General features: G+C 42.5%; 1 protein-coding gene across 2 annotated transcripts in view; it reads left to right on the top strand.

Moving 5' to 3' along the window:
- Window positions 1-3,646: 3,646 nt before the first annotated feature.
- Window positions 3,647-27,670, top strand: part of pitpnm3 (PITPNM family member 3) — an 80,171-nt gene continuing 56,147 nt past the window's right edge. Inside the window, exons 1-2 of one of the 2 annotated variants that reach the window (XM_034604428.1) lie at window positions 3,647-4,322; window positions 20,780-20,875. In XM_034604428.1, coding sequence (XP_034460319.1) covers window positions 4,298-4,322; window positions 20,780-20,875 — 121 coding nt within the window. In that variant the 5' untranslated portion in view covers window positions 3,647-4,297. The remainder of the gene's footprint in view (window positions 4,323-20,779; window positions 20,876-27,670) is intronic. The other variant, XM_034604429.1, reaches the window with a different exon arrangement.

The following is a 27,670-nucleotide window of genomic DNA, read 5'->3' on the forward strand; positions in this document are numbered from 1 at the left end:
GTTGTATTGTCTCACTGTTCTTAAATGGATTGTTTAGGATTGCAGCTGAAACCACACACAAACAGATGTGACTGAAAAGACCAGGATTCGTGCAGAATGTTGCACATTATTATAATTTCCAATGGTCGGAGAGGTTCGACCTCGCCGCCAGCGCTGACTCATTATCAGAGCAAATTCATAACGCCGAGGACACAGACCGCAATATATTCATAATGGAGCGAGAGGACACGCTGCCGTACATCAAGGTTGCTTTGTGACAGTTGCATTCTGAGCCTTCTCCACTCTATATTTAAGAAGCAGATGGATGGCTTTATCAGTCCGGATTGCTGCTCTCCAGAGACGCTCTGCTGAAGCTGCAGTGTCATATGAATTATGTTTTTGCAGCAGCACCTGTCTTCACTCCATCTGCAAATACCGGCATTGTTTGTATTCAATAAAGAACATTTTTCATCCCAAGTTTCCTTTTTATTTCTGTCAAATTATCCTGAGGCTGCATTTGGGGCAGCTTCTCATTCATGCAGACACAGCTGTGCTCTGTTGGCAGCTTCTAGTTATGAAGTTAACTGTTTGAAACGAGTGAGGCGGCAGAGTCTCAGCAGGCAGACCAATTAAACTCATTCTGATGGTGGGAGAGAAAAGTTTCAAGCCAACCTCGAAGCAGATGTGAACTCACTAATCTAACAATCATTTCAAATGTAAGGATTAGATTTAATGCTCAAAGATTTAAGGTTAATTTATCACCAGGTGCAGGGTGGCAAAAATGTATATGATGAAAGAAATATAGAGGATATTTTAAATTCTTTACAAATATATATGTAATTTAAATAAAAATATAAAAGTTCATGTAGATCGTAAGTGTAAATATGCGATATAAAGACAGTGTGACCACGGATACACTGAGGTCAAAGAGCCCTGTTCACCATGGCCTGTGGAAAGACTCTATTTCAGGCATTGTGCCTTTTCTCATAATCATATTCAGAACAATAGGCCGACATTACATCTCGTTATCTACATAAAAGCTCACAACATAATAGCAAGGACACAGAGGGTCATAGAGAGGCGAAGGAGAATTGCAATATATCTGTGTGACACATGCAGCAGAGCAGTTATCACTCAACAACACCTGAACGTGAAGTAGAAGTGCTCCTCTCTCACCTTGTGTGAGGATCCTCTGACACACGGGGCTGAGGAATATGTTACAATAAATCATCATATATTTAAAATACAGAAATCATAGAGACATTTTGTTTTGTTTTGTTTGGTTCCATAAATTAATAAGTTAAATAAGTTCTTTTCCCCACTCGCGAGTCACTAAATCGTTTTCTCAGACGAAGCAAACCTGCTCCTCCGGTGCTGGACTTGCTTCGCTGACTTGCCCTGTTTTGTGTTTTGTGATTCTGTAATGGCTCCCAGAGAGTTTTACCCTGCTGAAACAGATTCTGCTCTCGTTCTCTAAAAGCCCCACAGAGGTTATCTACAGTACCACCATAAATATCTCACACTAGGCCGAGGTTGTGTTGAGCCTGCATGTTTGCTTTGTCAAAGTCTGAGGTTCCCATCCATTTTTAAACTGTCTGGATTTTTATTCTCTAAATCTGGGTTATATTTAAATGCATTTTTTTCGATAAACTTTTACTGTGTCATGTGTAACACCAGTCTGCACTGCAGGGAGGTGTTGGAGTTATGTCCTCACAGGTGTGGGAGAATCCTTCATATGAAAGAAAGCCACTATACTCAGTTGGGCTTTTATTCCAGTCACTTCAGCCATTTGTTGAAATCAGTGCTATCTCTCTCACTGGCTTCCGGGGCCTTAAGGCCTTTTCCTATTAGTTTTTCTTACTGCAGGATTTCAGCTTAGTGCTGTGAGCCCAGAAGTGTATTGTCATCGGCTCCTGTGATAAATACTAATTGGCTGCGTGTATTCCTGCTAGAGTTCGGTAATGCAGCATCTCCAGCTCCCGGATTCCAGAGCGATGGTTTCGGCCACAGGCGTTTTCCTCTGTCAATATTCACTCGGCTGCCAGATGAAGCTGGCACAACGCAGACCACCCTCATGGGACGGTGTGTGACCTCGTGTGTGGTCACATCATGGCCTCTTCACGCACTAATGTGGGACATAAGGGAACAATGAGGAAAAACCGAATTTGCGGCAATTCAGGTCAAAATAAACTCAAGAATGAATTCGAGGAACCCATTAGGCAAAACATCTCTCCGATTAGAGCAGATCTCACAACTGGATTGAAAGGATTTAACCCGAGGGAACATGATTCATACGCTTCATTTGTCTTTTATCCGTAGAAAGCAAAAGAGGAGCACGAGGAAAAAAGACTTCATGCTTCTGCAGATGTATTTATTCTTGATGGGGTTTGTTTTGTTTTCGTCAGAAGCTAAAAGATTTCCTCTTCTGTCCGGGTGACTGGCGCTGTCTGACCAAGGTGGCACCTGCTGCTTCACTCATGAATGGTTGACAGGGGTGACAGCTCTCACCCTCCATCCTTATGTTGCAGTGACTCAGTGTACTTCTGCTTTATACATTCACCTCATCTTCTTCATATCCTCATCTATAAATGCAACAGCTGCACTCTGCATCAGAGAAAAACACACAAATAGGCCTCTTGTGTGACTTATGTTCTTTTTGCTGTACAGACTAATAATTCTGCTGCAATTTACCGTCCTGCTTCATCCTAATACCTGATATTCTCCATATCCTCTTTTGTATCCAATATATATTGGACACGAAAGACATTCACAATAACCTTGACGTTATTTTTATTTTTCTATGTGAATATTTCTACAGATGCATAATTCTTCTATGATTCATGTCCTTGCTCCTGAAAATGTGACACTCACTAAAACCTTTACCTTTAATTTATAATTAATATTCTGTGTACCTCCATATTTCTACACTAGGATTCTGTTGTAATTTAGTGTCCCTACTCCTAATAGTCTCTATATCCTCTTTTCATATGTATTGTACAACTACATCTTAAAGGTTCAGTGTGTAGAATTTAGTGACATCTAGTGGTGAAGTTGCATGTTGCAGCTGAATACCCCTCACCTCACCCTCCCCTTTCTAACATGAAAGAAAACCTGTGGCAGCCTTCTGATTAGTTTGTCCAGTTTGGGCTACTGTACAAAAACATGGCGGCCTCCGCAGAGAGGACCCACTCCGATGTAAATATAAAGTATTTCAATATAAAGTGTCCGTTCTCGGGTAAAGAAAACAACAATTCGAACAGTTTAGATGAAACACACTAGTGAAAAAATCACTAGGATTATTTTATGTTCAATTTCTGCCAATTGATCCATTTCACCTAACTCTTACACACTGGACCTTTAAAGAGGAAAAACAAGACTCTGCCAATAACCTTTACTTACTATATGTTTAATTTTCGGTGCAATTCCTTCAAATCTTCTCGGATCCATGATTTGTTACTTAACGTCCTTCTGCTCCTCATATTCTCCACATCCTCTTTTAATGAATGTGCAGCAAACTCACTCTGAATAAGGACAAATAAACAACATGTGTGACCCTCATGGTGAAGTTTATGTGCTTTAAATTGAATGCAGACTATCCCTCTAATTCCTCTGTGAAGACCTGCGGGGATGAATCCAAGGGAATTGATTAAACTATTTAATTAACTGAGTCGTGCCAGTGATAAGAGCGCACATTGGGTTGAATGGTTTCCACGTTGCAGTTTCTCCTCAGTGTTTCTGATGCATGTGAACTCAACTCAGCAGCTGTGTCTTCTCATTCATCGTGACACTTATTCTTGAGTGTGTGTGTGTGTGTGTTTTTGTGCAAAGTCAGAGAACGGAGGCAGGAGAGAGGAAGGGACGCCCCGCACACACGCTGCAGCCGCGGACGTGCGCGCACCGCTGGAGGCAGTCGAGCTGCAGAGCCGGGACTGTTTGGAGGAACTCTGGAAAGGAGCGGAGCTGGGTGGGCATCATCACACGTGAGGAGTCTGCACAGATACAACAAACACACAAAGTATGTCTGCGGCGGCTCGACGCGCACACGGACCCGACTCCGGTGAATGAGCGCGCAGCTGGAGACCTGTCCCTGCGTGTCCTTGTTGATCCGTCCACGGCGAGAGGAGACCGACGCGGCGGCCGCAGCTCCCCCGTGCCTGCTTCACCCTGCCTCGGTGTGGCAGGGCGTCAAGGTGCGGCAGCAGCAGCAGCAGCAGAGGGAGAGGAAAGGAGAGGGGGAAGAGCCGCCGCTGTTCCATCCACTGTCCACAGCGACGCGACGACTTCCAGCGAGAGGAGACGGAGACACAGAGAGGACACTATGTCAAAGGACACGAGAGGAAAAGGTAAGAGGACGCTTGGTGGTCTCGTGCTAACAGGTAGAAAACCCCGCGTGTCACACAAGCTGGATGTTGGCGCGCGTGGTGCATGGATGAATGGAGGCGATCTGTTGGAATGCGCCACGGCCGAAGACGGACGAAGTGTCCGGTCCGGTCCGGTTCCGGTGGACTCTGCAGCCTGGTGCTTCCTTTTTAAATCTGTCCGAGTCCGTCTGGGTGTTGCAGAGAAATGTGTGACCCCCGCCTCAGATTGTGTGTCTCTGCAGGGTCACACATGGAAGGAGAGGCTGACCAGGTGAGGTGTTGATGACCTGCAGGCACACCTGAGGGCGCACGGTCACCCACCGGACCTGTCGAACCATCACTGTGTGTGATCCTGTCTCATGAGCTGACACTGTGCTTTGTTCTGTGCAGAAGATATAGACAGTGAACCAGTGCAACCAGTGCACCCTGCTCCACAAACACCAGCAATAACAACCCAGAACAGTAACCTGAATGTTCAGTGGAGGTTATTTGTGATGGTTGCACGCAGCCTCTCGGCTCATTTGAGAGTCAAACTGGATCCGTGGTGTAGGTGAGCGTGGACAGGACAGCGCCAGTGCAGTCGTGACAGTTGTGGATCATTGATGCACAAGAGTCTGAAATGTGGCACCTGTTTGCATTGTGGTTTTGAATGAATCCTTCAGAAGAAGCAGCAGCAGCACCGGTGCTTCAGGTTATGTGGGGTTGCCTCTTTATATGCTGCAGCATCATTTTAAGGCAGTTTTCACACTTTCTCTCTCTGTTTGTGTCTTTTTTTTGGAATGACTTTGACTGATGGAGTTCACCCTCAGGGTCCAGTGTGGCACACTTTCAAATCGATGTAAACCCAGGGTATCAGCAGCAGGGTGCTGGCGTTGCAAGACTTTCCTTCAGCTGCAGGTTCTGGGTGTACGTCTCTGTGTTGTCCCTGCAGCTCACCCAAAGAGCTGAATCTCATCCAGCTTCCTGATCTGTATGTAGCCTCCGTACTCTGACCTTTTCCATGCACGGGGTAAGAGAGCGGAGGGAGAATTCTCCTGCAGGGATCAATAAAGTATCAGATCTTTATTACGCTCAGTCGTGACAAAATGTGTCACAATACAGAGGGGATTTAACTCGGTGTGGTTTGGGCTTTAAATAGCGCTGCCTTGGATTTGAAATAACATCCTCATGAGATATGAAAGGTGACACGTAAAAAAAAAAAAAAAAAAGCCAGACTGAGTTCAGGAGCTGCGACAACCTCTTTTTAAATCTGGATTTCCACATGAAGTCTCTCCTTAAGTTGCCTATTTTTAGAAACAATGGGTTTTCTCTATTAGCCGCATCATCGCAGCTGTTGAATATGTATGATGCTGTTTTCAATGAGGGAATTATTATTGATTTATTTACCTCAAGTCATGTCACAGTGAGTCAGTGTCAATTTGAAAATGGAATAAAATGTCGGGGTGCAGCTTGAGGCAACATTAGCCACTGTACAACCACACCAAACTGTTGGCATTGTGGGTAATGTAGGCGCAAGGTTTTGACGAGTACGGTATCTATTGTTCTGCTCATAGACTGTTTTTAGAAATGGACGTAGACTCTGGAAGTGAAGCCAATGCATAGGTGTGTGAAACCTGCGTACTTTCAATTGACCAGCAGGGGGCAAACTCCACTGGTCGAAAAAGTGTGAAATTGACCAGATGTCTCACATAAAGTTTATGATCTTAGAGTTTATGATCTCAATTGCTCTAAGTCTTCTTAAGTACAGCATGATGTTAATTTGGTAAATCATTTAGCGTCAAATAGACAATAAAGCGCTGTATGTATTGGGGCGTGGATATGATGTGATTGACAACTAGTACCGTCCAATGGGTGCAGGTCGCAGGTGGGCGTGCAGCGTCCTCGTGGTCTCAGACAGACGGGTTTCTATACCCGCTCCTCCAAACAGGGTTACTGGTTAAAAAGCCAAAGCAAAATGCCCAAACTCGATACTTCATAACGGCAGCTCTCAAACAAATGGGTCACTTGACTGTGGGCCACTAATGATTCCTACTGCATTGATTTTGATCTGCTTCAGCACAATGCTAAATCAGTGAAGTATTCATCTTTAAAAAAAACGGCATTGTCACCACAATATGAATTTGAGTTCTTAGGTAGAAAGAAGAAAAATGGGCAGCGCATTCGATGCAGCATAAAACTTGTGCCAGTAAAAGGGTCAATAAAAGGCCGGGTCGTGACACAAATATGAAAAAGGCAGAACTTTCAGTCACTTTCAAAGAAGAGCCTTTTTATTCTCAAACAGAGACACAGATATCTGGGTCGCAGCTGGTAAAGGATTTGTTTTCATGCCTCTTTCTCTGGATGATGAAGACGGAAATGAATGCAACCTTGTGTGAATCGAACACAGAAAAGCCAGGTGCAGCCTCCAAGGTCATCAAGAGTTTGTTGTACTCCAGAAATCAAGCGAGTTCTCCTATTTTTAGTCGACAATCTCACAATGCAAATTAGTTTCCCCTGAATGCGTGGAAAACCAATTCTTTAATCTCAGCAGCTGCGACTGGATTTCTTCAGTTATTCTCAATTATATTGCATTTAGCCGCACTATAAAATCCACTCGCTAATGGAAACTACACTGTAAGGCCTCACATTATTTCAGCAGAGCAATATAAAATCACGTGAACCCTGCGATGCCCCAGCAGGCTGGTGGCAGATTGACGGCAGCGTGCAGTAGGTGTGAGGTTACCGCTAGCACAGTCATATCTCACACACGCTGTGTATCTGTTTTCATTAAATATCGCTTGACCTCAATTCACGCAATAACTCTGGAAGTGAAGCGGTTCTTCTGGAAACCATTCTTCCTCAAAGCGCCACCAAACATGGGCAAAGCAGACATTTTAATTTCATGACTTTCACTCATGTACGCAGATTTTAATCTTCGTCCTTTTCAATTATATGAGAGCTGCAGGGAATTCCACACTCCTTAATTCTAATTTAAACCATCTTCCTTTACTCACTTGAGAGCAACATTTGCATTATTATCCTTAATGTGGACTGTGAACTAAAGGAGGAGGATGATATAAGCACCTTATTACTAAAGTATAAGCAACGGTGCTCATGGGCTATCCAAGCTTTAGAGTTTTTTTAAGCTGAAGAAGCTGCAGAAATACAAGACTGTGTAATCATTGAGATATTGAAAGATAATTTGACTGCAGTAATAAGGATTTAGGAATTATGAGAGCTCTGTCGACTAAAGCTTTGGTCCTCGCAACAAAGAAGGTGTGACTCAGACTTATTAATGGAATATTAATGGATCTCTTTTTTTTTTGCCATTTTCTGGAGGATTTTAATGGATGCTGATGTCAGTCCGACCTTGAGTCCACTTTGATATATCTAAAGAACTATAAATAGATTGCTGTAAAGACATCCATGATGCCAAAGGATGAATCCTCATAACTGTGTTTATTCCTTGAACCGTCATCGGGTGCCATCATTAGGTCATTACTTTAATTTATCCATTGAAATTCCTCAATATTGTCACAATGGCTTATTCTTGGCTCCCTCCCTCCAGCATGTGGTTGACGGATTGCCATGAACTCTTTAAGATAGACACTTTATTGATCCCTCAACTTTTCATCTAGCATCACTATCTTATTGTCAACATTTAAATGTCTTCAGTTTCCAGGTTGTGACCGTATCCCTGCAAGAAAACTAATAGTCCCATCCTGATTAGCATGTTGACTTTGCCCTTGTCGGCATGTTAGCATGACAACATTAACATTTAGCAGAATCAGTTGTGTGGCTATTGACTCTTAAGGCTAATTTATTCAGCCTTTACATAAGATAGAGATAAGATAAAAGATGAAAGAGATATGTGCGATTCAGACAGTGTAACCATCACTGCCCACGCACTTTCATGTGTCCTTTACTTTGGTGTGATTGTTCAGCAATACATCCACTAGAGGGCAGAGTTTCTGACTACAAATAAATTTGGTCGATGGGAGAGGTTGTGACAGTAAGAAAGAGGCCAAAGCAGTTTGTCCCTGTGCTCAGGTGAAGAAACATCATATCTACGCCTGTAGTTTCTTACCAACTTGCTAAGTCTCCGCCATTGTTGACATTTCCTCCTCACATCCTATGACCTCGCTTGAACTGTTGGCTACACTGCCCCCCATGATTTAAGGAGGTACTGCACCATTTCTGTCTTGTTGAATGACCACTTAATGAGGCAATTGGTCTTTTCACATTGTTGTCGGCCATTATTTTGACTTTATTCTCATTTGCAGCTCTGCTCTGCTCTTCATTTAGTAGAACTCAGTCTTTTCATATGCGGCTGAGGCGCTGACTGTCTGACTATAGAGGGGTTCATCACTTTTTAACAGGACCCGCTGTTTAACCAGCTGGTACGAGAACTGAAACCATAACCCCTTCAGCTCCTCGCCTGTGTCTCGATCCTCGAGGGCACTCCCACCTCGCTGCACGAGCTGTGGCTCGGCGCGAGGTGAGGATTCTGCTGCCAAATCCCTTTAAGAACTTTTGCTTTTCTAATCACCCCCGGCCATCTTCATCACACCCCCCCTCCCACAGTCCGGGTTTGTCCTCCCCGAGACTTCACGGACCATTCCAGGCTCAGTGTGAAGTCTAGCACCTCGGAGCATTTAGTTCATTCCTCATATTTGATGAAATTGGATCAGTCTGAAGGTCTGTTTTTTTTTCATTTGCTGTCCAAATAGAATAAATGGCCGGCCTGCCTGCTGCTTTGCTGAGACTCGGCGTTAAGCTAAAAATAGAGCCGAGGGATGTTGATGAGCAGCCCTCCTCTTTCTCTCTGCTCCTCTCTCGCTCTGCCAAGGTGGATAAAGTGAAAACAAACCATTTCCCAGTATTTTAGTGTTAAATACAGTTTCCCTGTCACGTCTCTTTATGGAGAATTGACTGCTGGTTATATTCTGCGAAAAAGGATTAAGTGTGATGCTGTCAGTGATTTCCCCCAACCCAGTTGTTATCACTCATTTTAATACTTCATATCGGCTACGGTAACACATTGCAACAGCTTGCTGTGTGTAGCGTCACACAGACAAATGGTCCCTCGGACAGGCTGCTCGACTTCCTCAGAGACATGTGCTAATGCATTCAGCCTGTGACCTCTGTTATTTTAGTTGATCATACAAAACAGTGTTAATTTAAATCTAATAGCTGTTTGTCATGGGGAAGCACACGGCGCCTGCGTCTGGGAGCAGCTACTCACAAAGGCTCACAGCACCCGGCCCGCTGCTATTTTAGGTCAGACAAAAGGCGGTGGCAAGGGACCGGCTCACCTGCAGCCCGTCACGATCTACTTCTCGTTTGTCGCAGCGAAAATTGTTGACGTCACACTGGTACAGGGTAGAGGGGAGAAAGCAGCCTTTTCTGTTTCCTCTTTGGCAAATCACTTCAGATTTCTGTCTGTGAAGAAGCTCTTAAACTCTTGAAAGAGACTTTTTGAAGGGGAAAATCACTCGGCTCTCGAATGTAGTTGAGTATTAACAAACACACTTAGTTTAGAATCTACTGCTGGGTTCAGTCTGTGAGGAGTAAATGCTGAAAAGAAGTTCTTATATTTTAGGTTGAGCTGAGTTGCTGAGTGATTGGAAAAACCAGGCTGTTGTTAGATTATCGATCACTTCGTTGAACTGTCCATTTGTTTGTTTGTTTATCAGCAAGATTACACAAAAACTACCAAACAGATTTCCACGAAACTTGGTGCAAGGAAGGGACATGGTCCGATAAAGAACCCATTACATTTTTGGGCAGATCCAGGATCTTTCCACCTCCCTTAACATTACAAGATCAAGCCGTATTAGAATTTTTTCCCAGAGAATAATTCATGGATCTCGATGAAAAAAGAACAGGCGTGTTGAGGGGACTGATATCTTTCAGTGTGTGTAATCTGATGCAGCCTGATTGAATCTAAGGGGACTGTTAGGGCCTTGGTGTCGGTGTGCGCTCGACTTAGTGCCATTCATTCATTCTCATTAATGGAGACACAATGCTGTGAGCTGTCTGCTGCCGACTATTGTTGACAAAGGTTATAAAGGTATCTTTTGTTATTGTCATTGTCATCTTAGTTCATTTTACTGTTTTGGTTCCGTGTCAACACTCTCATTATATCACCGTTCATTACCTGCCCAGCAACAGAAACAGAGTTAGTTCCTATAGTGGAAAATATTGCAGCTGAAGGGACGGATTTCTCTCTCAGACGTTCGTAGAGACCAAACATTACATCAGCCTATTCCTGTAACGAGTCACAGACACTATATCAAACAGGTTCCCAATTAAATTTCTATAGGAGACCCATAGAAGGCTGAATGGAAATCAGTGGTGGCCTGGAGAAAGCACATTTCAGTCAGTTTGGATTATTTCTAAAACCTGCAATAACTTTTTAATAAGATTTTTTAGCCACTTGTTGTAAGAAGCAGTGAAGCACACATTTAATTATTAACACATCCAGAAAACACAGAAAGATTGACATTGATGCGGAGCCATGTTCCTGTCCACCTGATGAATGTAAGTCTAATATTCACTCTCCTTTAGCTCAGTTTTTCATTATCGCAGCCTATTTATACCATGCCAGAAAAAGACAAACAGATCAGTATCTTGTAATAATGTGAAAAGGTTTAGTAGAATTAGAATTTTTCCAATATTATCACGGCACGCAGACCTATCGTGTCTCAACAAGAAACCCATTATAAGTTACACTGAACAGTGTGTGTTCCTGCAGCGGCTCAGGTATCTCAGCACCTCGTTCCTCCAAAGCCTTCGCTGCACAATCAAATTATTCAATCATCATGTCAGAAAATTCTGATTAACTTCAACCCTGTAGACAGTGAATACAGTTCTCCTCTGTTTCTCCTTCACCAGGTGACTGTGGTTAAGTTACTGCTCCTGCCTCCTCACCCAGTGTGCATATTCCTCTGTGGATTTCGAGACAGCGCTACATTTAGCCTGCTGTGATTTCCATCTTTGCTGGAGCATGTTGCTTGTTGCAGTGAGGGACAGAGGCACTTCTCATTTCCTCCCCTTCCTCCATGCATAGAAGGAAAGAGACGTTATTGGATTTCCTCCTGACGTGGCCGATATCACGCTCTGATGTTCGGGCTTATCCAATATTCACTCGGAAATGGTTTGCATCATCAGAGGGCCTCTCCTGCCCTTATTCTCTGCATGACGGCAGCCGGTGCCACCACATGAGACCCGGTGCTTCTTTTGGGTGCTGTTCGTTGCTTAGATTTTCTTTGGATATTAAATACCGCTAATTACAAAATGAGGTAATTGCCACTCATGTAGCTTACAGGCCATCTGGGCTGGAGAGGAGCGAGGGCAAAGCTCCTGCAAGAGGAAAATTCCTTCAGGATGAAACTGATCAAAAGCAGAGTAGGTCTCTGATGCAGAGGAGTTCGTCCTATGGGGTCGTTCTCAACGCTGAGGGCTCGCTCATTATTTTTAAAACCCAGAGTACTTCATGAGCACCTTCTTTACATGATGTTGAAGCAGCTTCACACTTGAGATTGCACTACTTTTATCCTGCATACATACATATCTCATGTCTAATGAGTGAACCTTATGGCAGGAGGTGGGTGTTTTCAAGAGATCAAGCTGATTTTCTGTGGCCGTTTAATGGATCTCTGGGTCGTAACACCAAACCTCTTGTTCTCAACTCAGGTGCTTTTGAGACTTTGTCCAGTTTGTTACCTTTGCCAAGCGGGTTTCATTGCTGTTTGACGGTCTGTTAGCAGGATCACTCAGAAACTACTGAGCCAGATTCCACTAAATTCTGCAGAGGGGTGGTGCGTGACCCACGGAAGAACCCATACGATTTTAGAGCTCATCTGGATTAACGGGTCTTTTGAAAATTCCTTAAGATTCAGAAAATGCTGGAATATCTGATGTGAGACCGGATCTCAATACATTCAAAATGGCGTCAAAGTAGCCAATCAACTTTGTTTATTTAGTGTTTCCCCTTGGATTTTCTTTTAGCAGGCAGGCTGACACAATAGTGATTATTTTGATTATTTTGACCCTCTCCACATCAATGCACTAAGGCTTGTGTGGTGAAAAACTGTGATTATAGCCTCGACAGTATCCGGGTGGCCCCCCCGCTGGTAGCTCCACTGCATCGGGGCGTATCACTCGGCACCGGTCAGCAAGAAACTCTGTTCCTCTTCTCTCTTATAATCATTCACACACATAACTGGTCTGATCTTAGGCAAAGAAAGAACGAATTTAAGTTTGGTGTGGATCCGCACAAAGTGGTGATTTTTCTTTATCACTTTCTTGACATTGCAGGATAGAGCGTCTTGATAGAGTAATTCACAGATTTTTATTAACATAGTCAGGGTTAGTAGCAGTAGTAATGGATTTAAACGGGGTTTCATTAGAGGACTTTCGAGCCTTGGTGGAGGCGTACTCTCTTATCGGAGCCATTCTGTTTGTCATTTGAATTTCACTTTACACATGATTTTACACAAGGATTATGTGATTATATAAAAGTTACCTAAGAAGTCTTTAAATGTCTTGTCAACTATTCCCTCCATTATTTGGCAAAATATGAGGCACCATTTCCGTCCTCTACTTCTCTCTGCATGTTGCTGTAGCGTTGATTAATGCAAGTTCAGTTAAGGGCAGTATGACTCCCTCTCAATCACTAGAATCAGAACTTGCAGGTTCCCATGTGAGTCTGCGCACTAACATGAAGGGGGACTTTAGTCCATGTGAGATTTCTCTATAACTCGACGAAGTCAGATTGAACCAAAAGGCAACAGTGGGCCACATACAGGTGTTAACACAACCCTAATATCCACAAAATTGACTGTATATGTGCCACTCTGAGATATTAGTATGATTTTTGAAGAAAAGACTTGACGTCCTCGTGTGAAAACCACCTGCCTGATGAATTGAACGGCAATTAAAGGCAGCTGCAGGGTCTACCCCTAGATGATCGGTGTAAATGAATCACAAGTTAATGAAATGCAGATTAAATGCTGTTAAACATTTGAACTGTGTGGTTATTAAATATGAGATAGACTGTGAGCTCACGCTGGCCTGAGGCGTAAAAGCTGGTGTCAAATAACAAACTGCAAAAATCAGTTTTTTCCCTGTTTTTTTATTCCTTATTTTATCCTTTTTTTTACTTAGTAAAATACTTCAGTTTAGACAAGAGCGGTTGAGACACATTTACATCTCATTCTCTACAGTCAGAGGAACTTGTGCAGTCCAAGGTTAGATGATATCTCAGAGTAGTTGGGGCACATGTGTGGAAGATAGAAAGATGAATGATTTCAATTATGCATTTTTCAGGAGCTGCACTCGTGCTATTTCTTACTTCTTAACTCCCAGAGTTGCCACCCTGAATACATAATTTCAGCCTCTTCCACAGCTGCCTTCCTCTAGACTTACTTTATACCACTGTTTATCCAGTGTGCAAATTACACTGCGAATCAACGGAAAATACCATGTAGATTAATAAATGATGGGGTTTATTTCAGGAAAAAAATCCCATGAGCCACTGACGGATGATTTCTCCTACTTTGAATATCATATAATATGAGTCATGCAGAATGAAAGATGTTCTGTGCTCACTTATCATGCAGTTAAAAAAAGACACACTTACCATTACCTTTTCATCTTGAACTACGGACGCACATCTGCAGCAAACACAGCTTGATATTGATCTGATTTGACCCACTTACATCCCGGTCATGTTCATTTGACCTATTATAAATTCTAGAAACTCCTTTTGCTTCGATCAACTTATTCAGCAATGGCAATAAAATATACAACAACATGGCCTCAATACATTTCTGTGTTTAGTTTCTTTACAGATTGCTTAAAATTGTAACTTCCTGTTTTAATCTGCTGACAGGCTAAATACTAGACCACAGTGAATTTCCTTTAAATATTTAAGTTACATGTCTGTGGCTTTGTCTTCTTTAAATCTACCATTCAGTCGTGTTTATGAAACCCTGCACTTATCAAGCCAAATGTGCAGCTAATATTTATCCATAATAACAACCAAATTACATGCACAGTTCTTTCTGTAGTTCTTTCTGAACATATTTTGGTAGTTGATATACAGATATAAAAACTTGCAATTACTGGACAGAAAATCCTTTCATAAAGTCGATATTGTAAAAATGTTTGCCAATTAGCAAATGACATTACAAATGTTCAGCAGAGACTGAGCAGCAATAGCATTCGTTGGGATTCATGTGTCTGGCCGTCTGATGAGCGTAAGTCCGATCTTGATGGTGGATCATGATCTTGCTGGCTGCTGACCATGGACTATGATTGCAGCAGGACTGCTCGATACATAGTATTTCTCCTCAGACACTTGACCATTAATGACATTAATCCACCAATTCACTGACCTTCAGTTATACTTCAAAATGTTTACCCTAATCAATGCTGCTAAAACCTTTATCTTGATGTTCTCCTTTACACTTGACATCCATTGCACTTCTGTCCGTCCTGGGAGAGGGATCCCTCACATGTGGCTCTCTCTGAGGTTTCTACGTTCTTTTTTTTCCCTGTTAAAAGGGTTTTTAAGTAGTTTTTCCTTACTCTTGTTGAGGGTTAAGGGCAGAGGATGTCACACCATGTTAAAGCCCTATGAGACAAATTGTGATTTGTGAATATGGGCTATACAAATAAAATTTGATTGATTGATTGATTGAAGTCCAACGTTCACTCTTCTATTAGCTCCGTTTTGGCCTCCACCAACTCCTGAAGGGGAAATATCTGGCTCCTCAATTGCTTAAAGCTCCATCGTGTTCACCAGTAAATCTCAAACTCTGTCTGTCTGCTGTTGAGATAAGTTGCATAAAGTAAACTTAAAGGTGCCTTTGATGTGGGTGGAAATATTGAATAGGACAGCTTTGAAGTGATAAAAGAACTGCAGTATGTAGTAAAAACAATTCAGAAACAATCCAGAAGACTGAGCCATCCATTCAACCCTACATTAAAGGTCAAACCTTGGTCAACATTGGAGCACTACCTCCCCACACGTGTATCACTGCAGCTGGAGAATCGTGTGTGTGTGTGTGTGTGTGTGTGTGTGTGTGTGTGTGTGTGTGTGTGTGTGTGTGTGTGTGTGTGTGTGTGTGTGTGTGTGTGTGTGTGTGTGTGTGTGTGTGTGTGTGTGTGTGTGTGTGTGTAGGTGAGCGAGCGGGTAAACCCTGTGATGGCAGTGGTGCTGCTGCAGTAATAGATGCTGTCAGCCCACTGCTTTAAGCGGCTGCAGAACTCTGCGTGAACACTGGGGAAGCAGATGATGGGAAAGAAAGATGAAAGAAGGATGAGGTGAATCACAGGCATCCTTCTGTCTTTCTCTGAAGTGAAGCTCTTTAGATGACAAACAGATTTTCTTTGAACCGATCCCAGTGAAGTTCTGGGCCTCCCCCCGTCTCTCCCTCGCTGCTTTTTTAGTTTCCATAAGTTGCACATTCAATTTCAGAATAACCTGAATTTGATTTTGTGTGCTTTGATTTTAATTATGAAAGCAAGTGCAATAGAGTAAGTGACCAATCACCAATTGCTATTTTTTGGTAGCTTTGAGAGGTGGATTTATTTGAACACATTTAAACCTCCTGACACCTAATTTATAAAATGCCGATTGTCCATTGACCATATTCGCTATTTTTCTTGTTAAACATGTATTAGTGTGTTAATTCATTGCAAAGCATTTCTGTGATTTATTACGTGACTAGAAACCGATTTTTTAAAATTAGAACGAAATTGGGACTGGAAAGGCTGACTTTACTGTGAAAGAGCCATTAAATCTGCTTTGGAGTGTAATTATACCAACTGTGTGAAAACTGAATCAATATGTTTACCCTGAGTGCAGCAAAGAAATTAATTAAAGTCAATTTGAGGGATATTGTATTTTTTTTTTTTTTACACCTGACTAGACACCCTCTTTTCAAACTCACCACTGAACCAGTGAATGAAACTAGAACAAAATGTCAAAATGTTTTAGTTGGATAAACATAAAAGATGAAATAAAAAAAAAATCTTATCTCTGCCATCCATCCCATGTATGAGAACATAACATAGGCTCTATAATATACCATTTATAATGTTTGGTCTTGGTTTGAAACACAGCTGCGAGCATGGATGTAAAGTCTTAGGGCATGATAGTAGATATCCTCCATCAAAGTTCCCCTGCAGACACATTTTTAAAGTAAAATACTTTTCTTTGATTTATATTTCTAAGAGGGTTCTTCCACATAAAAAGCAAATAAAAAGTCTGTATAGAAACTGGAAGCACAGCTATGTTTACTTCCTCAATGAAAGAATCCTGGCTGCATGAATATTCTAATGTGCAAATATGAAATACCTCGTGCCCTGGCTGCCACCCGGCTGCTTGAGCGGTTGGTTGAGCGTTGAAAGAAATTGTGCATCAAGATCACCGGCACCGGAGAGATGCTGAGACTGCAAAGTGGAAATACTCAGCCACCGTGTTGACTGAATATCTTGTCCATGATGTCGTGTAAGAAAACAACAAATGTGCACGTTAACAAGGTTTAACCACACGTTTCACGTGAGGGGGTCTTTAACATGATTGACGTAATTAACATTAGTATTTTAAAACACATATTGACACAGCATACAAATTATGTACGCTTCACGTCCCTCGTTCGCTTTCATTTTGTAAGCGATGCGATTAATTATTTTTCACCATGTACATTGCTAAACCAATCACGCCTGATATACTTGAGACTGCAATCCAGTTACAGCCATATTGACTTCCAATATGCTGTTTAGTGAAATCGTGGGTGTGCGTTCATAAGTCTTGTTCTCAAAAAGATCCCTGTGGTTCTCAGGGACCTGAATTAAATTGCCGGCTGAAAGAAACAACGTGAAGTCAGCACCATTTTCCAGGTATGAGCAGGATGAGCTGCTCAGATTTGCAGTCCTTCTGATTCTTTGATCATAATCTGTAGTCGTTTCAAGCATTCCCTCCGTATCTATATGGGGATATTGTGTAATGTAAATGCCCTTCAGGGAGCTGTAGCAATCTCTGTAATAGGTGCACTGGTACGAGGCTTCAGCCACATCAGCAGTTCCTTCCTTTCCTAAACCTTATAAGACATTCAAAGTGCATGTACAGCTCCAGGAGTAAATAGAATGCAGTGACATCCACAGAATGCATTGTGCATGGGTATCTGCCAGCATTGGATCAATCAAATGAAACCTGTACTTGAAGATCACTGGGAGGGCCACATGAGGAGAGTGTGACGGTGCATCGAGTGCACTCCAAAGAAAATCAAATCTCCCGATGGAGGGGGAGCTTTTTGAAAGTTGTTTCGGGGCGGCAGCTGGCTGGATCGAGAGTGTTTTTATTTTTCAAAGTAGTTCCTTTCCTCTGCTCGTGCTGTGCTGCCCATCAGCTCCTCCTCGCGCTCCTGGAGTGTGTGTGTGTGTGTGTGTTCTGTCTCGGCACTAGCTGGTAACACTGTGGCACACAGGAACGCCTCCTCCCGTCCACATGCCTCCTCAGCACGGCTCTCCCAAATACTCAGACAGTTGCAGAGCAACCTACGAGGAAGGTGACAGGCCAGATATCAGACGGCAAAATTCACAAGCACGCAGCCCTTCAGGCTTGTGTTGTCTGTTCCAGGCTGTTCCAGGCCTGACAGTTTGTGTTGGTTGAGCGCTTTAACATGTCGGCCTACCTTGCACACTATCAACCCAGTGTTCCCTCAGAGCCCATGTGGGGTTCCAGCATATCTTATGTTTCCTAAACACAATGAGAGCCTTTTGTAACAAAAATAGTGACACATAGTTCTTAGGTTAAAGGAGGTGGTGGAAGTGTTTTCTCAAAATTAGTAATCATCTTGATATTTTATGCAGTAATTGCTCATTTTCCTTTGAGCAAAGAATTGCTTAATTTAGCCAAATTATCTTGTATGTGTACGTTGAGCTCCTCCAGTTGCAGTTTAGTCGACACAAATTAGCACTTGATTATGGCATATGTGTGACTGCGTAAGGTGGAAGAAAAATGCTGCTCTGGCTGGCAGTGACTCGCAATAAACGCTCACACAAAGAACTGAGCTAATCCAGGCCTGAGCCTCCTCGCTCATCCTCCAGCACAGGCCGAGATGACGGGGGTTAAAGGTTCTGTCTCGAGGAGGGGCAGAGTTGCTCCTGAGTCAAAGGTTGAGGAGAGAGCTCCAGCTTATCCCTAATGTGGGAGGCATGTTTATTTATGTCCAGGGAGTCTTGATTCCCCTTGTCAGAAAGGTGAGTCATTCATCCACATTGCGCATCTCTGCAGTATAGTTCATCTTTTTGGCAGCCAGCTAGTTATGCAGTCATTGCAAACCAGCAAATGTGTTGACAAAAGTGTGACTTAAAGAAAACATTTTATACCCGTATTCAGGTTACTAATTTTGATTTGCGCTACTAGTTGAAAAGGTTTACTTTGCATTGCTGCAGCTCCTCATTTCAGCCTCTGTCTGAAACACTTGATTTTGGCTCCTGTCACTTTAAGGCCCCCCTATCCTTAAAGCCCACTCTGCTCTGATTGGCCAGCTGGCTCACTCTGTCGTGATTGGTCACCTGCTTCCAGCTTGTGTAGGAAAATGTCGGCCTCTGCTCTCGCTTCGTTAGGGGATGTTCCAGAATAGCTGGACTACCTGGAATACAGACAATCCTTATGTAGAGTAACATGAGCAGTTGTCACCCCCAAGTCGGAAGAGTCTGTCTCACACGTCATCCCCAATATGTCTCCCTCGCTTTGCGTCACCCATTCCAACAGCACATCCACGAAAGGCTGTCACTCTCTATGTTACATGTAGATGTTTGCATCCTATTGGTCAGTTAAGCCTAAAGAATGAATACCCAAATCACATTGTGTCCTTACATCTTGCCACTGGTGTCATACGCCTGGAGTTGGACTTGTTGCCTCTCTGTCTGGCACGTCTGAATTAGATATGAAAGTCCATGAGCGTAGACACTACAATGTACTGCTAGTTGGCTCTTTATCTATAACCTGACCTTGGGTGTTGTTTGGAGAGAGAAGGGAGCATGAGTCGAACGAGACAGGCTCTATTCTCATGATGGTGTATGTGTGAGAATTCCAGAAGTGGAGAGGGAATGAGTAACTAGTTAAATAGCTGCCGTGCGGAGCATATAATACAAAGCACTTCCAGTGTCATTAGAGTACCGCCACACTGAAAATTGACATTTTCTGAAAGCGATTGCTGGTCGTAACATCGTTGGGTAGAGACGGCGACGCACATATTTCATGCAAAGCCTCGAGGGACAAGTTTCTCAGCGAGAATGAGCCCGTTTTGAAATTCACGGGGGGGCGAGAGGAGCTCAGGAGCTGAGTCGGAGTTGAGTGGCGTAAAGTGATGGGTGGAAACTGCTCAAAATTCCAAGAGGGACACGTCTCCGCCAGCCCCAGTTAATAATTACATGCATAGTATGTAAAAAGCAAACAGACTCCCTGCAGTATGAATTCAGATGTATGTTTCAGTATGCATACTATCACTTGCCAGCAGGAACATTTAGTGGAACTGAATCGTGCCATTTGGGACAGTTTATTAAATATGTCCTATTTCCCATGATTTCTATGAGAGAAGGTGAAATATAGCAATTTTCTACCATATGCCTGCCTCTCGCGTTTCGTTCATGTGATGAATTGTCATTGCTCATGGCCACGTTAGGTCTCGACTGTGTGAGAGAGAAGATGCAGTGGAGCCAGGCTGTGGGAAAATGAAGCTTGAAGATTTGACCCCGGGGCCAGCGGAGGAACATGAGGTTCATTACAGCTACACGACCAGAGGAAGCTTCTTGAAGTCACTGTTCCAACTCATGGAAACACACTGAATGATAATACATTTCAACCCTGACACAGCCCAGTGGACTTGCAATTGAAAAATGTGTTAAAATAAAAAAAATATAGTAGTATTAATATTTTGACTTTATTAATAACCTCCGCTGCAGGATCATCTCGTCGGTTTCACCCCAACTGTTACAGCTTCTGTCTTCCTCTGTGATTTTTAAGAAATCGTACTCGGTCTGTTATTTGCAGTGGATTCAGGCCCCGGTACTTAAAAGTGACTGTTGTCAACAAATGGAAAGTGCTCTCCATCCTTTTTCATCCCTCCTCCTGTATCAGAAGGTCACGAAGGCACCGACAGGCTTCCTCGCTGAGACACTTGTGTGCTGTGACACTGCTCAAAGGAAAGTCCATTTGGGTCTATTCTCCCGCTGTGTCTCTCAAAAGGCCAACTACCCCCCCCAGCCCCCGGGTCATTCACGCTTTGCTTTTTACTCAATGTTTAAGAGCTGAGAAAGCAAAAAGAAAGCAACACAAATGTACAGTTTTTATATTTGATGTGTCCTCTTCTGTCCTGTCAGTCTTCCTTCCAGAGTAAAAAGCTGATTTTCTGTGTTTTTATTTTTCCGATTCGTAGGTTCATCTCGAAAGCACAGCGCCCCTCACTGGTGTCTGCAGAATATCGCACAAGAATCCGTCGACAGCTCTGATGAGGAATTCTTTGATGCCAGAGGTTAGTATCACATTTGATTTCCCTTTTTATCCTGTTTTCACCCTTTTCAAACTTATTTCCACACTTGTCGCTTATGTGGCTCTTTCCATCACAGGAAGTTTGTCAGATATTCTGCTTTTATTTCTAAGTTTCTTGGACTAAATATCAGCACAGCTCAGCAGATGTTTCCAAATACAAGTTTCAGGTAGTGCCAGCACTGTGCAGAGTGTAAGTGGTCCGGCTGACTTGAATAAACACAACAGCAACCTCTGACTGGGACTTCTATTGAATATCGACCAGAATAACCAATAGAGAAAAATATGGAGAACTCTTGATGGACCAACTTAGACGTCCATGTCCTCATTAGAGAGGAGGTGAGGTGGAGCTGGATTCAGGGGCTGTAAACAAAATTCTCAGAATTTGGCAGAAATTTGGATTCAACACACAACCAGGAATAATCAATTTAATTTGTTTTTGTTTTATTTGAATAAAAAGACAGTCACGATGTGCACTGTTTAGGCAAATACAAAAATAAATAGGAGCTGACATTTTTATTTCAAGTAATTCCTTGAATTTTTTTACTTTAATTGACCATCAAAGTAATTAACATGTTATTGTCAAATGACTAAAAGATTTATCAGCTTGTTTCAGCTTTTATAAAGTGAGAGCCTTGTGAGGTTCTTAACATTTAAGGTTGTGTTTGGTGTAAAAACAAATATCTCATATATATCAATAACAGTATTGTCTGCCCAGCAACTGCTTATGTATTCACTCATCCACCAAATACTACAATAATGATGGATTTTGTCCACTTTTATCTTTTTAGAGGTTTTTATCTGAGACATCCTTGTTTGTAAATGTACATTAGTGTTGAAAACGTTGATATAAGCTTTTTACAGTGTCTTTAAATCTCTGCAAAACTCAAAGATGTTCATTCTACAAAGAAAAGCAGCAAAAGAATCTTAAACTGAGGAATATTTTGCATTTTTACTTTGAATAAATTTAGTGGCAGTTTATTTTTCGGACAAATTCAGCTGGATGTTTTGCTCCAGTAAAAGTGGAAGAACCTTGTTCCAAAAAACTGTTTAAAGTTCAGGTCATGGAAACCTGTTACGAGTTGTTCACTTCCTGTGGTGAGAAGTGACTGTGCTACTGTAGAACCGTAGAACGACCAATGAACAAATCACAAGACCCAGAGGAATTCTCTTCCAATTACACTGACAACGTTACTGTGTATCCTGGTGCAGGGTCGGTGTTGTATGATGTGCACATGTGTCCATGACTAAACTGTGAATCCTGAGTTCAGAGTCTGACCGGGACACTAATGGATTATGAATTAACTTTCATCCCTCTCAAGTGTTTTAAACTGATCTCAGTGCACCGCTGAAGATTCTTGCAAATTCATCCCAGATGTCCGACTGACCTGAAATACACACACTTGAGAACATATTCGACTGTGAGCCTGTAGGCGAAGAGGAGTAATACTTATTCCACCAATTATTCACTCCAAGTGCACATCCCCCTAGAGACTGACTAAAGAGATACTAATCAGTTACTATTATCATAATGTGTTTTTACATAAAGTCAGCCAATAGCCAGGGGTGTGTTGTCAGTTTCTGGTGTCCAACTTTTCTTCACATAATCAGGATGTCTCCTGCCATTATAAAACTAAGTGCACAACACCTGAACCAAAGGAACAAATAAAACTGCCTCTCTAAAGAGAAAGGATCCCATATTGGCACAAATATTCTCTACAAATAATAGGAGTTGTCTTATATTTAAGGAATGGAAGATTCGTCCATTACATATGATATTTTTACCAGCTTTACTACAGACTTACCAGAATGAACAGTCTTTCAGGGTTAATCAGCCTTACAATGTCCAGTTCAGCCTTCAGGACTTCTCTGAATGCTGCCGTCACATGTTCTGCTGCCACACAGGGAAATACATTCATGACCGGCGAAGAGAGCTCTTAACATCTCGCGACGTCTTTTACCGCGGAAATGAATCGGAGAGAAAATCTGTCAAACAGCCGAGAATTATCTGCCTGTCGCAGATGATGAGCTCAGAGAGACTGAAGTGTGAAGAATGTCGGAGCAGTCGATTATCTGAGAGGGACGGGAGTGAAAGAGGAATCGACTCGCGACAGTAACTCAGTCAGCTGACCGGCGTGCGCAGGGAGAATGACCTATCGACTGACGCCCAGACATAACAGACAAAATTGGTGAGCGGCCAAACGCTGTTGGATTTTTTAGATGATGATGGGAGGGCGAGAAAATGACTCTTCTAATCCATTCAGTGTTAGCTTTGTTTTAACAGTGTCATCTCTCTACGGGGCGCAGTGTGATCACTCACAAAGCGGACGTGGGTTTCACTTCATCACTTAGCACATTTATTTCTCTTGTCTTCTTGCTGCTGTCTGAGTGTGCTGTCAACTTCCTGCGTCGAGTTTTCCATAGATATAATACTGACGTTACTCTGACATGATGAGACAAAGCCTATTTTCACTCTGCACAATGGTCTCCAGCCTCCACAGCACGTAACACCCCCAACACGGGGGAAACCCTGCCTGCAATACAAATAGATGGTGAAGATGAGGCTCAGTGGGGAACAGAGCAGACGTCTGGAGAACGCTCTGCTCCATTTCCACTTTTGTCCTTGGATTTAATTACAGTGGTACAAAGTCACAAGTTTAGTTTTTTTTGGAAGTTTCCTCAACTAATTTCTCCTTCTCTCCTCTTGCGCCCGATCCGTCATTTGCTTCGCTCTCTTAATTTCCCTTCCATGGCATATTCGGTTCTTTTCTCGAGAAGTCACGTTCGCTGCACACGGAGTCAAGCAAACCAAGAACTATCGATCCTTATCACAGGTGTCATGGAGAAGAGCTGTGCCTGGCTGGAAATGCATTTTTATGAGACCAGAGTCAAGGCGCCTATCTGCTTGGAGAAATCACTGAGGCACCAGATAACATGTACATGTGTTGCATGTGAAGCGACCTTGTGCAGTGAAATATCGTCCCTGTGTGTGAAGAGGAGAGACGGAGATGTCCCTTATCGCTTTTCAGTAAATAGCACATTTAAATAGCCTGTTTAAAGGAACGACACAGGGAGAGACTCCTCAGCCATGCAGAAAGCAAAGAAATGATATTGATGTTTGTTGATGTTATTGTTCGACAGGCAAACACAAAGATCCCAAAACCACCGTGTCTGAAACTCACAAATGAACACATTGTGTATAATTGAATAGATTAATTGAATCATTAAAAACGACATAGTTGCATTGTGGCAGGCGATCAACAGAGACATCAGGATGTGCCCAGTCATGTAATAATAACTCCCTAAAACCACAAACACAACACTTTGTGTTTTACACTTTGGGTTTGGTGTGACATGTTAATTAGTGAGTGCTAAAGGTGCTGCGAGGTGTGTTTTTAACCTTTGTGCAGAGCCAAGCTGTCGCTGTCTGCTCCTGTTTCCGGTCTTTCCTCTAAACCAGGGGAACAGGCTGCTGGCTGTAGCTTCATGTTCATTCATATTCATATTCAGCTTACTCTCCATTTAAAGTGTTGATCGTGAAAATGTATCTTCTGCTGATGTGGCTGTACTTTTAGTTACCGGTTGTAACAGCAAATGTGGTTGAGTACAATGGGTCACAGAATTCTGGATGAAGAAAAGCTTGGAAAGGATTATTTTCCCATTATTCTGTGATTCGATTTCATGCTGCATAAGGCATGAGTGTGCCAACAGCAGGGCACGGTGCAGAGATGGTTATACCTCACTGAGAATCTGGAGTTGCAGCCTGTCGCCTGCAGCTCCTCATCTGACTGAGGTGGGAAACCTCTGGCCTCCAGGCTGTTTACGGCTGGGGAGACAATTTGATCTGCACTGACAGACGATTCATAAATACCAAAAAGTTCTTCATACAGCATTTGTTTCTGAGATACAATAAAATAGCGTAATATAGTAGATGTGTATGTATTTAACAGACAGATATGACAGTGGCATCAAGACTATTTGGCTTCATTTGCCATGTTGATATATCCAGTTCATGGTTTAAGAAGCTTCTTAAAATGAAGCGACAGTAAAATGTGAAATACAACAAAGCAAATATATTCATGTAGAAAAAACATAAATCCCAAAACAGGCAGATATTTCCGAAGGTTGTCTTTTCCTTGAGGTTGGTGCGTGACTTTGTTGTCTGAGCTCGGGGGGGAAGTGGAGACGTGTCCTGCAGAAACAGAGCAAGTTATTCCGAACATAAACACATGCTCAGTGTGAAGGAAGCCTCCCTTAAAAGGGAAAACAGAGCAAGGTCATAAAAGGTTGTTAAAATATACGGCCCGCAGTCGTCGCTCGCTAACTGCACGACTCTCAGTCTTAGATGCATATAAGCCGTGTGTTCGTTTTCATTTGCACCAGGCTCACCGTATATGTTTTTTTGTATTATATTATCTTTAGCTAAATGTAATTTCAGCTGTTTATAGAAAAGCGGAAGGGAAACGAGGAGTGAAGAGTGATTTACGGGGAGTTTGTCATTTTATAAGCCTACAAGTCAAACCATAACAATAAGCTTGGGGCGGTTTTATTTATGTGGTTATGATGAATGCCTTCATTCACACTGTGTAGCCCGGTGGACCCAGAAACCCATGAAAATGCATGAAGACTGTCAGGAATGTGCTCAGTTTTCTGCTAAAAAGACGACTGTTACTGTTATCACTGTGTGTGTGCGTGCGTGCGTGCGTGTGTGTGTGTGTGTGTGTGACCATTATTTTAAAAATGTCTTGCTCATATACACAGTTTCTGTATAGATTATTTTCTAAGTATGATAAATGTAATATCTTGTCAGGAGCCTCTTAAAAACAAGATGATGCACCTCAAGGGGCTCCGGCTGCTCACAGTTAATTCAGCATTTTAATCTGAATGTTTAGAAATGTCTGAATTCAGATGCTTTTGACGTCATTTTGTACGACAGGTCGGTGCACGTGTTCAGTGGCGGCGTGCAGCGGCTGCGTGTTGGTCAAAGACAATGTTGTTTAAGAACAATGCACGTCCACAAGAAGTGTCCACACCTGCAGGTCGCTAATGTTTGACATCTCCTGCAGCCGATCAGATCTCAAGTTAAACAATTAAACAATTTTCGAATTAGTTTCACTTTGTATCACAGAGTTTTCACTTTTCACTTTAAAACCGAGATAACGGCTTTGTTTTTAAAAGCTTCTATGTCATGTGACCCACTGACTCCAAACAAATGCTAAAATGTTTTATTGTCCAAGATAAACAGGACAGTTTTTCTTATACTTATACATTAGCTTCATTGTTATTTAACCACTGACTCCAAACCAAGTTGCACTTGGCATGAAAGTTTCATCCATAAAGATTAACCTATAGGAAGCACTAAAATCTACCAGACAGAGCTGTTTCTTATTTATGTTCACAATCACACTTGTTATGAACCCTTCAAACTTCTAATCTTAGCAGAAGGCAGCAGGACAGTGGTTCTAATCTAAAGCACCAAGAAGTTATTTCATGGCCCCAGAGGTGTTGTGTCCTGACTGTCCATGTCCGTTACCTGCCTGCTCATCTGTTTCCCTTCCTGGAGAAACCCGGAGCAGAAATGACAGACGGGAAATTGGGTTCAGCGCAGGTCTGACGGAGCCTCGTTAGGGAAAATGCCAAGAGTCCGTGGGACAGAGACTTCAGTTCAGATCTTTCCGATTTCAGGCATCGATTTTTCATGGTTTGCATCTAAATACCAAATCCCATGGCTGTATCTAAGAATATGCAAATTTACCGAACTACTTTCGTCTGCTCAATCATAGTCAGCTACAAAGTGAAATCATTTGACATTTTTCTAAACTAGAGCTGATAAAATAACTGAATGTAGGCAACTGACGGTTTCCTTAAATGAATGCAATTTGAACCAGTGATTTAAATAAGAAACAGACATAAACTGTATCTTTATTATTAGTTAAAAATGTATTAGTTATTCTGATGTGAGGTTCATACTGTCTGTTGTAAAGCTGTTTGTTACTTGCATTGAAAAGTGCTTTACAAAGAAAGATATTATAGTTGTTGCTATTATTATTATTGTTATTATTATTATTATAAACGTTTTTTTGTTGTCTTAGGATAACTGGTCCTGTATGCTGTACAGGTAATAAGACACCAAGACAACGTTTGAAGTGTTTAAATGTTCATGAGTGTGACTCTGATTGTAAAACATGGAAAGCAGATGTGTGTTGGTTCATACGAGAGCTGGTTCGTTTTCTGTCAGTCCGTGTTGTTGTGTGTCAGAGAGAGTTTGTGTGACATGGTGCGGAGGCTGCACAGCTGTTGCATGCTGGATGGTTTGGTGCTGTCTTCTCTCAGCAGCAGCTCTCAGCTCGTCCGCACAGCTGCCCCTAGCTGAGCCTCATGCACACACACACACACACACACACACACACACACACACACACACACACACACACACACACACACAGATCGTCACTGTCCCCTCGAGCTGTGACGACGAAATGAAGTGTTCCACAGGCTGCTGTCAGAGCCGAGAGTCTCAGGCCAACATGCAGATACCCAGAAAGATGGAAGTGAGGACCCGTTCACCTCCACTGTCAAGTTTAAAATGCTCCTTTCACCAGTGGCAGGTAAAGCTCTGGTTTATCTGGGACACAGATCCAGAAACTGAAAGAACGGGGATAAGATGATATTTGAAGCTCGAGTTAAAAAGCAAAATCCAAAGCTCTCGTCGAACGTAAAATTAAATTTTTCCGTGTTTCAGCTTTGTGCTCACTGAAGAAGCTGCCAGTCTTAAGCTTTA

This window comes from Hippoglossus hippoglossus, chromosome 13 (assembly GCF_009819705.1).
Source record: "Hippoglossus hippoglossus isolate fHipHip1 chromosome 13, fHipHip1.pri, whole genome shotgun sequence".
NCBI lineage: Eukaryota > Metazoa > Chordata > Actinopteri > Pleuronectiformes > Pleuronectidae > Hippoglossus > Hippoglossus hippoglossus.